This window comes from Cupressus sempervirens, chromosome 8 (genome assembly GCF_028749045.1).
Source record: "Cupressus sempervirens isolate cs-2001-9-10 chromosome 8, ASM2874904v1, whole genome shotgun sequence".
NCBI classification, from domain to species: domain Eukaryota; kingdom Viridiplantae; phylum Streptophyta; class Pinopsida; order Cupressales; family Cupressaceae; genus Cupressus; species Cupressus sempervirens.
The window spans coordinates 340,901,959-340,915,463 of record NC_143125.1 but is presented as its reverse complement, the minus strand read 5'-3'; the positions used below and the strand labels follow the sequence as shown (position 1 = coordinate 340,915,463).

General features: G+C 37.8%; 1 protein-coding gene across 1 annotated transcript in view; it reads left to right on the top strand.

Moving 5' to 3' along the window:
* The window catches only part of LOC149542733 (ATP citrate lyase (ACL) family protein), a 169,622-nt gene that overhangs the window by 95,509 nt on the left and 60,608 nt on the right, over positions 1 to 13,505 (top strand). The window contains exon 6 of the mRNA XM_089797617.1: positions 9,417 to 9,491. Within this exon, the coding sequence (XP_089653743.1) occupies positions 9,417 to 9,491 (75 nt within the window). The remainder of the gene's footprint in view (positions 1 to 9,416; positions 9,492 to 13,505) is intronic.

The following is a 13,505-nucleotide window of genomic DNA, read 5'->3' as shown; positions in this document are numbered from 1 at the left end:
GCTCTTTATTATGTACTTGATTTTCGATGATAGCAAGTTGATCTTTTAATTTTGCAATTCTTAATAAATATGATGTAATAGACTCTCCATTGTTCATTTTGATGTATAGTAGTTGTTGCTTCAATGATAGCAGTCTGCTAGTATTATTTATTTCAAATGTATTCTTAATAGCGGTGAGCATCTCATATGCTGTTTGGAGGCTTGATATTGATGGGAGTATATGATCTTTGACCAAATCTATAGTGATCTTCATGGCTTAATTATTATGTATTTTCCAGGTTGTTTTGTTTGTATCATTCTCAGGGATAGACTTATTTTCTTCTATGTATCCTTCTAATTCCATTTCTCGAAGTATGATCATTACTTGTATCTTCCATGATGCAAAGTTGGAGGCCCCTTCAAGTCTGTCTTCTAATCATACATGATTCACCATCGTTTCAGATTAAAGATAATTTAATAGATTTAAATCTGAATAAAGCTGAGTGTGATGCTCTATCAATTAGGCTTTGATACCATGTAAATGTTCAGAAGATCTCTGATAGAGTAGTTTCGCTATTTCAGATAACAATATAAACAACAGATTCAACGTAGAATAATACTGAAATGATGAATATATGTATTTGTAACGGTGAACAATTTATTCAAGATTGTGATAAGTGTCAGATCTTATTTTGAACTGACAGACTAAAGTATACAGCAAGTACTTCAACCTTCTGTATCGCTGTTTGAACAGAGAATTGATACTGCTGCTGACGTACTTCAGATTGCCGTTGTGATTGATCTAATTTCCATTGCGGCAGATATATGTGTGTGTGTGTGTGTGTGTGTGTGTGTGTGTGTGTGTGTGTGTGTGAGGGTGGCAGTCATGTCACTTAGAGGCATGTCCCTACATGACATGGCCAATGGTCTGTATAACCATTTGTGCCCAATATTCTTAAGTGACTAATCGACTTTGACAAAGAACTTTTTTATACAAAGTGATCCGTATTAATAAGGAAGCCCGATACATATTGCATTTAATGAGTTTTATATATATATATAAGAATGATATGGCACTATATAGAAATATTGTATATGTGAATATATATCTATATTCATACATAATGATATGGCACTATATAGAAATGTTGTATATATATATATATATATTCATATGTATATTTATTCTACCCAAAATGCATATCTAGAAAGATCCAAGTGTGATCCAATTTGACTGAAGGTACAATCTTTGAACATCTTCCATTTCTCTTTTTATCTAAACAAATGGCAATGAAAAATGTTAATGTGAATTATTGATGTGAGTTATATTCCACTACAACATGCAGAACTAAATACTTGGTGTTTTATGATGAAACACCAAAGTTCCAATTCTCTCTTGAATAAAGATGCTCATATGCTAAACAATTTATATGGGTTGTGTAATGAAATGAGACAACCTCAAGTTTCCTTCTTACTTGTGTAATTTCCCTCTATTATAATGATGTGATATGTTGTGTTTTACAAATGGATTTATGTTGTACATTTAATGGATATCAACCACTTCAGTCACTTCCAACCAAACAAATTGCCAAGGGGAAGGATTTAGAAATTTTATCTATTTCTAAGAATGTAAGAAAATGTTGATAATGGGGTGAACTTATAACCAGTCCTTGCTTCACTGTGTCAACTAGGCATAGGAGGGTGCTATCTTCTAAGGATGCGAGAATGGTTTTCACAATGTCAATACTCATTCAAATACCTATGAAGGCACAATCTAAATGGACGTTTTTGGTATGAGTTTAAACTCTTCCAATTTATGCCTGGACTAACCTTGCATTGTTATTTACAATCAACAAGTAGCAAAAAGTATGGACACTGGCTCCACCATTAATCACCATTTAACAATATCTTCCATTCATCTACTTATACTTCTACTCTACTCAACATGAAATGAAATCTGTAATCTAAGTGAGGAAATGTGGAAACCATGCAATACTCCAAAGCAACACAAGTAATCCACCATGAAGATTGACAATGACTTCGATAGCATTTTGGCAGCAATTTCAACAAGTCTCTCCTCTTTACAAATGATAGTAGTGGAGTTTATGTTGGAGCTTCAATTATAATGAACCAAGATTAAATCCGAATAAATGACCCAAATTTACTCAAAGAAAATCCTAAGTAGGGTAACCATAAACAACCAATGACAACAAGGCAACAGTTAATGGGCCAATGAAAAAACTACATTCCATATCCCCTTGAGGATGAAGTGACGAAAAAATAACAATGAAACATGGGGATGCGTCCCCCACTCAAACCCCCACACACTCGGATTGGGGACATTCCTGGGATGGGGTCTTGGCCTTCCCAAGTCTCCCCACCATTGCTATCACGCCACCTTTGCACCGTCAGGATGCCGCTGAGATTGCAGTAGTTATAAATGTAGGGCTGATTGGCATTACTTTGGTGAATCTTGACCATGAGGAGTCCAATAGTTCTAGTGACAAATAGTTTTCCTTGGGGGATGATTAGAGGCCTCTTATACGTGTTTTTGATATAATGCTACTCATTGTGATCATCTTTATGATAATTTGATATAATATGAATTAGAAACTTCTATTTGCCGATAATTTGAATTTTCTAATAGTATTTGGTAGTTCGATGTTCAATGTTGGTCAAGTATAGTATATTGTATTTTGTATTGAGTATGTTATTATGTTACAATTTTTCTATGTTCAAGTATTTGGTATTATTACTTCTAATATTGTTATACAATTATTATTTATACATCATTTCTAACATTTCAAGTAATGTATATATAGTATATTACAACATTGAATCCCAACCCCCTGCCACTGTCCTCCAGTCAATGTCTTCCCACCCTCTTGTTGATAAACCTTTGTTTAGTACATTGCCAATAGAGTAACAATTGTCACAGGATTGGAATGTTCGACCAATATCGCCTGAAAGAGTAGAGAGAGTATCTGTCGACTCCCAAGCTCCTGTAGATTGGGTCTCGATCATGCAGAGACTAGGTAAAGTTGGATAAGGAGGTGACTAAATTTATAATAAGGTGGGTGGAGACTTCAACAATTCTTTATGCATATTGGTTTTGGTAATGGATCACTTGAATTGGGTTGGGCGAATGTCATAGGACAGAGCTAGGGGGTTAAAAAAAGCAAATAACAAAATATAGAAGAGCCCACTGGGTTAGGAATTTATTCTACCTATTGTCTACTTTTGTACTATTATTACCTACAATACGTGCTTGGATGGTAGGATAACTTAAATACATGCTCAATCAATCAATCTAACATAAATAAGTGCTGCAAATGAAATAGTACCAAAGTAATCTAGATCATTTAGATTTCTCCAAGCCAAGGAAGATAATAGTAACAAAATAGAAAGATCTCACTGCTTTTGAAGATAAATGAATCCTATAGCAATCACTCCAAGATTCCTCTACTCTACTAACAACTTATCAATACCAACATGCAATGTGTAGAACAAAGATACCGCTTTTGAGAAGCCAAATTGCAAAAAAGAAAGGTCGTATTGCTTTCATTCATAACGATGGTGTTACAATGAAATTTTACCAACCCTAGAACAGCTGACATTCTTCTTATTTATAGGCAACTATCTATAGCTTTAGGTGGGAAACTAATTTCTTACCCTAACTAACTCACCTACTATCTTTATTTCCGAAATAAAAAAAATCTACGGCCATCTTCATGTAGAAACAACTGAGGAAGAAGAAATTATGCTTGAAAAGCCATGAAAGGAGGATGGAAAGAAGTGGGCAATGAGCAAGGGGATTTCCCAAGGGAAATTTGATTTGTAAATACTAATCTTTATACGTGTTTTCCATCAAATCTCTGGCAGTTATCTCCTCGAGGCACCCACGTATTGATAAGAGCACTCCACTTGTCTGATAGCCTTAAATGCATCGGGTACGTGGGGAAACTCACAGTTGATAAAGAGTTCTTTATCTGTCATCATTAATTGTCCGCCAACAATGATAGTAGAAGGCCAGATTCAAAAGGAATCCCAACACACACCCCTGCATATCAGAAGGACTTGAGTTCCAAGACTCCCAAATACAGAATGTTGAATATCGACCACCACGTAATGCAAGCTCACCTGACCAAGTCACAAGGAAGAGAGAATCCCGAACCCAGATGTGCACTTTGTAGAGTTGTGGTGCCTCTGAAAGCAAGTGAAGCTCCTTCTGAGTAGGTATTGAGGCCGGTCAAAAGGATCCTACATGTTGAAAATCTTGCTTCTAGGGGGGTCCTCGTTATGCACCCTCCCATGTCATGACACTAGAAGGTTTGGACGTGGAAGGGGAGGCCTATCAAGCCCGAAAGATAAACATTTTGGACCTACTTTTGTGGAGTGTTGATCGTGCAAGCATCCTTCCGTTTGTAAACTTGTTGTTCCCAGGGCTTCCATTCTTGGGAAACCTCGACTCGTGTGTTGGCAACTAGTCCTTCCATGGTTCGAATCTCGAGACTAGGCTGACCTAGGACCTTCGAGGAATCGTCTTCCCATCTTTGCTCGGAGATGCCTCTTTTATTAGGCGGCCTTCATCTTTTGGAATTTACATCGGTCTTTGTCCAGCCACGATACCTGAACAATTTTGCCAATCCTCCAAAGCTAGTACTCATCAACACCTGCAAAGACCGGACACATGTTAATACCATTATCCTCTTTTCAAAACACTTCTATTAGACTCAAGATTTTAGGAATTTTGGGGTCTTTACATCTTCCTGTCCTTATGGAGGATAGATGTGATGCATGGGGAGGGAACATAAAACCCAAAATGCTAAGCAAGTATATCAACTTCTAATAAAAGGCAAAATAATTGTAACTTGCAGCCATACCTCGGAAGCATGAAAACTCTCTCACCTTAGTGGTGGTTGGGGAGGGGGGGGGGGTGGGGGGCGGGGTGCGAAATTCCCAAATCTCGAGAACTTGCAATTTCAAACCTCATGAGTACAAAAACAAATAGTTTCAAAACTTACCATTACATCACTTGCTCTCTACTAGAAACAAAAAATACGTCCTCCGGTTGAGACTTTTGACAATGTGGCTTATGGCGCTGAGCTATCCTTACGCAATTGAGAAGACCACCATTCAACATTCACTCTTACGTCACATGGGATTAATAAATGCTAGTTACTTTTGATATGATAACCATTTAATTTGGAAATACCAACAAACTTGTTGTGAGTGACACAAGACACTTAGCCCGAGTAGGGATGTTGCATCCAGGTAGACGATCAAAGGTGGAAAGCCACCACTCACAATCATCCTAGAATGCTATGGAACCACTGGCGCCACGCCAACAAGCCACCAGCCATCCTACCAAGATTGAAGTCGCATGTGTGCATGTAATAGTGACAACATATCCGTGCTCTCTTTTAGAGCCAAAAACCATCACTTAGAAACCCATGGAGGCATTCTTGCTATCCCTTGGCCAAGCAAAACAAAAATTGATTGGTGCAATCCTACCTCACGCGAAAACTAAGACCAAAGAGGGTACCAGAGGGCACCCAGATGGTGAAAACCAGTTCTTGATAGGGCAAGTGCCCAGGAAAACCAGCGGAAGTGAAACTTACGCCACTAGACCAAAGGAAACACAAAGAAAAGAGTTAGAACCAGACTTACCCTCCTATAGCTAGATGTGCTTTGCAGTATGAATTTTGAATGGCTCCACGGGGGTCCAAAAATCCAGATTGCCTAGCTCATTTCGCTAAAAGAATTCAAACTAGTTTGCCAAAACATAGAACGACGAACGACTAGAACAACAAGAAAGCGCATGCAAGCTCGACCGAAAGAGGAGCTGTGCGACCACCAAAAACCACGCCAAAGCGACAGGAAAGCAAGACAACCACAAAAGAAAGGAAAGAAAAGGAAGGAATAGACCACACAAAATCTAGAAAGACATGACCCGCCAACAAAAGAAAACGTAGAAGGGAGAAAACACCAACTTGGAGCACTAGAATGGATAAGTGTTGCAACGCGAGGACTTGTCTGTGTGCACACAAGAACCTGAACCAACCTAACCCTTAGAAAACACCCTCGCAAACTTGTAGAATGAACACTTACAGGCAGGGTGACAACCCAAATGACAACTTTTACTTGCAGAGGAAAATTATGATTATTGAACAAAGTGACAATTAATCCCTTTAGGTGCCTTAAATAACTCTTTGATCATGATAGTTAAAAGGCACATTAATTGTACTTGTCCTCCATTAATGAACTTTGCCATATGTCCAACTTTAGGACCATAGAAATCTTTCCCCACCGTCGAAGACACATGAGGACAAACTCCCTCCTGATCTTGAAAGTAGCTTTTGCGAAGACCGAGGATCCTTGTCCCAAGGCCAAAAATCTTCACTTCCTTCTTCCACATACAAAGGTCCCATATCATAGACTTGTAAATTTCTTGTCCTTGAAACCTTGATGATTACAATCTTTCACATTTGTAGATCTTTCTTCATTGCATAATTTGATCATCCCCACATGGTGAGGTTTTCTTCTTCCATTGTTTGGGACATCCTTGATACCTTTATCCATTACCTCCTTGGCTCAGTATCCTTTAGCTTTCATCCCTTATAGGGACAAATTCGAGCTCCTATCATCCAATCCTTGAATTGTATCCCTTCTAATCCTTATGGAAAAGTGATGTGAATAGAGACAAGTTGATGTCCGTGTAAGATAGCCCTTATTCTTTAAGTGTTTAATCAAGTGGAAAGTTGTTTACATAGGGGCACCCAAATGTCCTTGTAGTCTGGTCCATGTTCATGTTCTTGTGCCAACCTTATTGTTGGAATTGTACTTGCATATGGAAAGACATAACCTCGAACATTCGTTGGTGTACTTGTTTGATCATCATGATGTTGTATGTGTATTGCAGATGTCCTGGACCTTTTGTACTCAACACCTTCAGTTCCATCTTCTGCTTAAGTTTCTTCACTCACATGTCTTTAATATTGCATCAGCTTCTTCTTATCCTCGTGCATTCTTCTCCTTCATTCCTTGTCTTTGATGGAACTTGTCCTCTTTAATGTCTTTGAATTCCTTGTGTCCTTTAACTTGTCCATGAACTCCTTGTTTCACAATCGCCTATGATCTCTTGAATTCATATCCCTTCTTGTTTGCAGCGATTCCTCATTGGATTTCTTGATTTCTACCTCCAGTGCTGGCCACCTTGCTCATGGCTGTAGCCAGACCCTTTATCTCAGACATGGGCAAATCTGATCGCTTCTCCCTTATAGCTTCTTTTCAGCCTCTTCCACCACCCTCCAAACCACCCAACTCCTTTTTGTCTTCGACTTTGGGTTTAGTCAACTCCATTCAGTTTACTTTATTTGCTGTTGTAGGTGGCCTTTTAAAGATGTTTACTCTTTGGATGTGGGATTAAAATGGCTTTGTAAGAATTAATTTTGAGATTTGTGCAAAGGTGAATGCAACCACTTGGGATTCATGTACCATTGCCAATCCATTGATCATTCAATTTTTACCCCCAATCCTTCAACTTTTTAATTTTCTGTAGATTTATCTTTGTTTTCAATTTAATTCTAGAGGTGGGTTTTCAATTTGAAGGAGAGAATTGATTGCATTTGCTTGGATTTTCGCCTTCAAAATTCAACTCCATGATGCTGGTGGAAAAATGACCTCCATGAGGATAATTAAAAATCCTTAATATTTCCTCTTTGAATTTGCCAAGTATACATGATGAAAATTGCTTGGTGAGGGGATTGTCACTTGTTATTTCTCCTTCTAAGTCAATCAACTATCATTCCACAAGTGGTAAATTCAATCCGCATGTGGGCATTTGAGATCTTCGACACTCAACATTTTTTCTTTAATCCATCTCCGAAAGGAGGATTTTGATGTTCGTTTGGGCTCTTGCTTATTCCTTTTGCATTATCCAAAGGGGGAAAATTTACCTCTACAAGGATAAGTTTAACTTTCATACTTACATTTTTCACTCATCCATTATAGCCTTCTTGGGGATAATCGACCTCCATCTCTCACTTGGAGAATTTGTATTCTATTGGGGCTTTTGTGGCTTTAAAGCTGAATTTTTTTTAAAGTGTTGGAGAGGGAAAGATCATCTTCACTAGGACAAAAGGGAAAATCCACCTCCATCTGGACAAAGTAATAGCCTTAAAATTTTTCTAAAATCGATCTGCATCTAGACCCTTCACTTTGTTCCATGTTGTTAATATCTAGAAGGGGAAATTCAACCTTCATCTGGTCCAATAGTTCTTTTATCACAAATATCTACTCAAGTGGGGAAATCCTTCGTCCATTTGGATTTTTATGATTTTTCAAGGTCAAATTCTATTCCCATCCGGATTTTATGCATTTTTTGAGGGGAAATTCTATATCCACCTGGATTTTATGCATTTCTATAAGGAAAAAAATGTTATTTCATAAGTTTTTTCACATTTTAAGAATGGAAAATCATATTTTATAAGGATTTTGAAGTCCTTGTGCTTAAAATATGCTTTCATAATGTATTTTGGACTATTTGACTTGCCAAAATATTAATGTACTTAGGATTATTATTTCAACCCAATACAACTCGACATAGAAGAATGCTAATTTGGACACTCCAATTTTCATTCACAACTGAACAAGTTGATCACAAAACCAGTCTCTCCCGTCATCTAGTTTGAAATGAAGTTTTAAACTAACTAAGAGGAGCCTAAGGAAAACAGATGATGAGGAGATAACACCTCTACTGCCAAAACCCTACAACTACAAGCAAAAAGAGGAGGTCCCCATTGCAGTGGCAGAAGGCATGAAAATCTCACAACATTACTTTTTTCATTAATTTTGTCATTCACTGAAATTTCAGTTATGTCACTGAATTTGCCAAAGATTGGTATTGCTAACATGCAGCAGGCCGTTTTCAGAGGTGTTAAATTTTATTCTTTTAACATAACTATCTTGTTGGATAAATGAATTCAATCAAGGGCTCCTCTTCTTCTATCCTTAAAACTTTTATATCTATTTCGTATACAACCTAGTCAGTCTGTACAATTCTGTTACTTTAGGTAAGCTAAATGAGTACACTCGGATTTTCAAAAAGTTCTTTACTTTGGCCAAGGGCCTAAGGATGTGGGCTCTGCCAATTTCTGTAACAAGCCTTGTTTAACTCATGAGTGCTTGACCACTCGGCAATTGTAGTGGAATGCACTTCTTACTACAACAGTAACCGTCCTTGATTTTTATGCCTTATTTGAAATTTCGTTTATGGATACATTTTTCTTGTATGTCTTAATTGAAATTTGTATGTATCAATATGAATGTATATTTGATTAATATGGAGGTTTTTTTTGATTAAATATGTGTCAAGTGCATTTCTGTCAGTTTTCATTGCCAATTTCTAAAAATGCTGATGAGAAATGTTTACACAGGTCATAATTGCTTGCAAAAAGGGTGGTACCAGCATTGAAGACCTTGCAGAAAAGTATCCTGACATGATTATTAAGGTTCATTTTTGAAGTTCTCATAATCTAAAATATTTTAATATTTTTCTATAAATTTTGTTGCTTTTTTCACAGCATCATATGAAGCTTTCTAAAAACTTGTATTGCTTTTTCATGTACTCAAAGCTTGCAGGTCTCAACCTTGCGAGATAGCTCATAGCTTAGGGAATGTGAAATCTAGAAGGAAAATGAATTGAGTTTGAGCTCACCAGATTTATAATCTGTTATGTCCCCAAATCAGAAAAACCCAAAATTTTCCCTAGATTATAGTTTCTCTGTAAAGCTAATAGGGTTTTTAGTGTACCTTTTTGCTTCGATTGGGATCATGCAAGCAAGTTAAGAAACATTATATTCATAATTCGTAATTAGACATTCTTCATTTATAAATAAAAATATGTCATATTAATTAATTGTTTTAATCAGATTATAAGATGTCTCAACCATAGATGTAATAAGGTAGGCTGATTTGATGAGGTGTCCGTTAGACCCCTACTCTAGGTCCAAGAGGGGATATACCATCCCTCCTAGCATCATGTGGCTCTTGCCATACAAATTAGGTGGTGTACCTAGTGTGGTGTCCTATCACCATTCTTCTTATCCTTGTCACATCTATCTCACCTCCACTGGCTGAGCGTCCGTGTGCATTGGTTCACCATGATAGATGTTGTGAGGAGAAGTCATAGCAGGGTGCCCAAGAAGCCCCTTCTTCCTAAGCCTGAAGGTAGTCCCCTTGTCCCCCTTTGGTCCCTTGGGTCTCCTTAGTCAATAGCATGGTGTGGCAGGCTTAGAAGGTCACCTGTTACCATTTTTTTTCTGTGACTCCCTCATTTCCCCTACTATGACTAAATGCAGCAGATGGAAAACATACATGATATTTGATACAAAATATCTGCATTAAAACAGTAAGCAATGAAATGCATATTAGATCACTGGTATGCAGATGTATATGAGTCTGTATGTATATCTACGTACAAGCAGTTACCCACTAATACCATATAGAGATCAATCATTAATGAATTTATTATACAATATATGTGTCATATGTGATGAGGTCTGCTGGTTCAAAATTCAACCCCATCTTCACAAGCCCAAAAGTAGTCCCCTTGTCCCCCTTTGGTCCCTTGGGTCTCCTTAGTCAAATAGCATGGCGTGGCGGGCCTAGAAGGTCACCTATCACCATTTTTCTTCTGCGACTCCCTCATTTCCCCTACTATGACTAAATACAGCAGATGGAAAACATGCATGATATTTGATACATAATATCTGCATTAAAACAGTAAGCAATGAAATGCATATTAAATCATCGGTATGCAGATGTATATGAGTCCATATGTATATCTAAATATAAGCAATTATCCACTAATACCATATAGAGATCAATCATCAATGAATTTATTGTACAATATATGTGTCATATGTGATGATCCCTGCTGGTTCAAATTTCAACCAATCCAGTTATTGTCTGAGTTTTTAATTTTATTTGCAGAATTTATACTTTTTTGTCTTTTTAAGAATGTATAAATATGAATTTGCTAATAATAGAAAATGAATGAAATGAAATTTAAATTACTTGCAATTTACCAACAGAGATTGCTTTGTTTTATTGATTGAAATTGCAATGCACATCAATGGGAAATGTATAGACTGAAACGAAATTGCAGCTTAATGGTGAAACCTAGATTGAATCTCTCCACTAAGAAACTAACTTGAAACCTTTTTAGAACTGGATCCACAGATCATATAATTCTAGACACCCATTATTGCATAAAAGAGGGCCACCATGTCATGTGCCCTCTTTAGCTCCTTTTGGCAGTGATATGTGAGTTAGCCTGTTAGGGAGTCTTGTAGGCTAGCAAGAGTGTTTAGAGGCTCAATTAGGGTTACAATGTTCAGATTTGAAGTTTTTGACAGTGAGGGCATGATTCAGAGGAGTTCCTTAATTATAGGAGGAGACCCCTACTTTCTAGGAGGTGGAGGTATCATGCAGCATTGAGGTTATAGGAGATCATCCCTTGGTTTCAATTTCGGGAGATTCAGAGGTCTTCCTACTTTTTAGGGTTATCCCTAGATTTGAGGGATGAGACTGTCGATTATTTCATGATATCCGACATCAGTCACAAGTGGTGGCAAGTTCAGTTTCACCTTCTGATGGTGATTTGGCTATTAGTTGGCTCTTGGGGAAATATTTAAATATATTTAAATATTTCCCTAAGTTAGTAATTTAATATTTAAATAAGGCTAATTTATTAGCCACTAGGTTGAAATAAGGAGATTTTTGGCTCCAATTGGTCAGTTGTGTTGGGGTGTGATAGTCTGTTGGAAAGTGCTAAACGTCTACTATTTGATTTTCTGCTACAAGAGCTTCGGTGACGCTTGATACTTTTACCATGATTGAAATAATGTTTTTTCCTCTATGTTGGACGCCAATAATGGAAATAAACATTATAACCCAAAGTTTCCACTTAAGTTATATTAGGTCATTTTTAGGGTTCGAATGCCTAGTAGGGAGTCATAAGGAGAAGCAAAGGAAGGAAAGATTATCTTTTACATTATTCATCCATCATTTTGGACGCTTGGCTCTGATAGAGCATTCCTCCAACTAGGATGCAAACCCTAGGTTGACAGAGTAAACTGTTTGGGACGTAACCCTCAAGCAGCTGTGATTCAGTAGGTCTTCAGTGCTATTTTCAGGCAGAAAGCAAGCAGTTTTAGCAAAGGCAACCCTCCTTATCTGATCTTCAGCAGCAGCCGCCATCTACGATCTGATCTTCAGCATTGGGCCGCTTTTTTTGCACACCTGGGCGTTGGAATAAGAACAGATCTGCTGTAGACCTGTAGCTAGCTGCCTATCCATATCTGGCGTTGACTGTAGCTAAGGTACTAGGTTGTTTTTATTTTTGTAATAATCATTATTGGGATTGTTTGGGTATTCCCAGCTTTCAAGTGCTGTGGTTTTGGATTATTACTATGCTGTTTAATATTGTTGTTACTAGTAGATATTGTAACACATCCATTTTGAAGAGAAAATATCAAAAGTCGAACACCAAATTTCTGCACTTTTGTCTACTCTGTAAGAACACTTAAATTTTGTAGGAGAATTCTATTTATTTAAATAAAATTACAGCAGATCAGTGAATTGGTCTGCTAGGGATATTTCAGTGGTATCAGAGCTTGATCTTGCCAACCTGTGAGTTGATTGCAATCTAGGATTGAAACACTATGGCCAATCAACAGAGAAATGCCAGTCATAACCAAGTAGAAAAATAGGAAAGAGCAATGATGCAAGCACTCATTACAACACAGCCCTTGATAGTCCAAGCCCTCGAGAGATTACATGATAATTTGGAAAGAATGGAGTTGGATAGGCACAGGGGTAGACAGGGATGGAGTAGATCTGTGTCAGTAGCAGGGAGTCAACACAACCACAGATCTCATGCTTCTGTAAGGAGCTCCCTTCATTCCCATAGGCGTGAACGCCCACATACACCTACTGGAGACAGACCTATGCTTCCACAATTCTTACTAGGAGAGCGTAGAGCACAGGCAGATCCACCGAAGGTGGAATTTCAAGAATCTGTTATGGAAGCTGCAGTTGAATGGAGGGCTTTACCTCTTGAGTTTCGTGATGTTTTTCCTCTTCCTCAGTACTGTTCTCAGCGTAGGGATACTACTAGGTTCAGAGGTGACAGGGGTTTCAGACCATAGCAAAATAGTGATCTCAACAGAGCTGTTAGGAAAGTCTCACTGGTCACTTATGATGGTACGGGTAGTGCTAGTGGGCGAGCTTGGGTGCACAAACTGGATATTTACTTATCTTTACATCCCATGCCAGAGAGGGAGGCTATACAGTTTGCTGTATTACACTTGAATGAGATTGCATATGACTGGTGGCATCATGGGTTGATCACCTAGGATCATGGATTGATTCACTCATACAGATTTTACTGAGTGGCTTATTACCTGGTTTGACCGGAAAAACACAAAGCTCTACTACAGAGAATTAAATCATCTTAGACA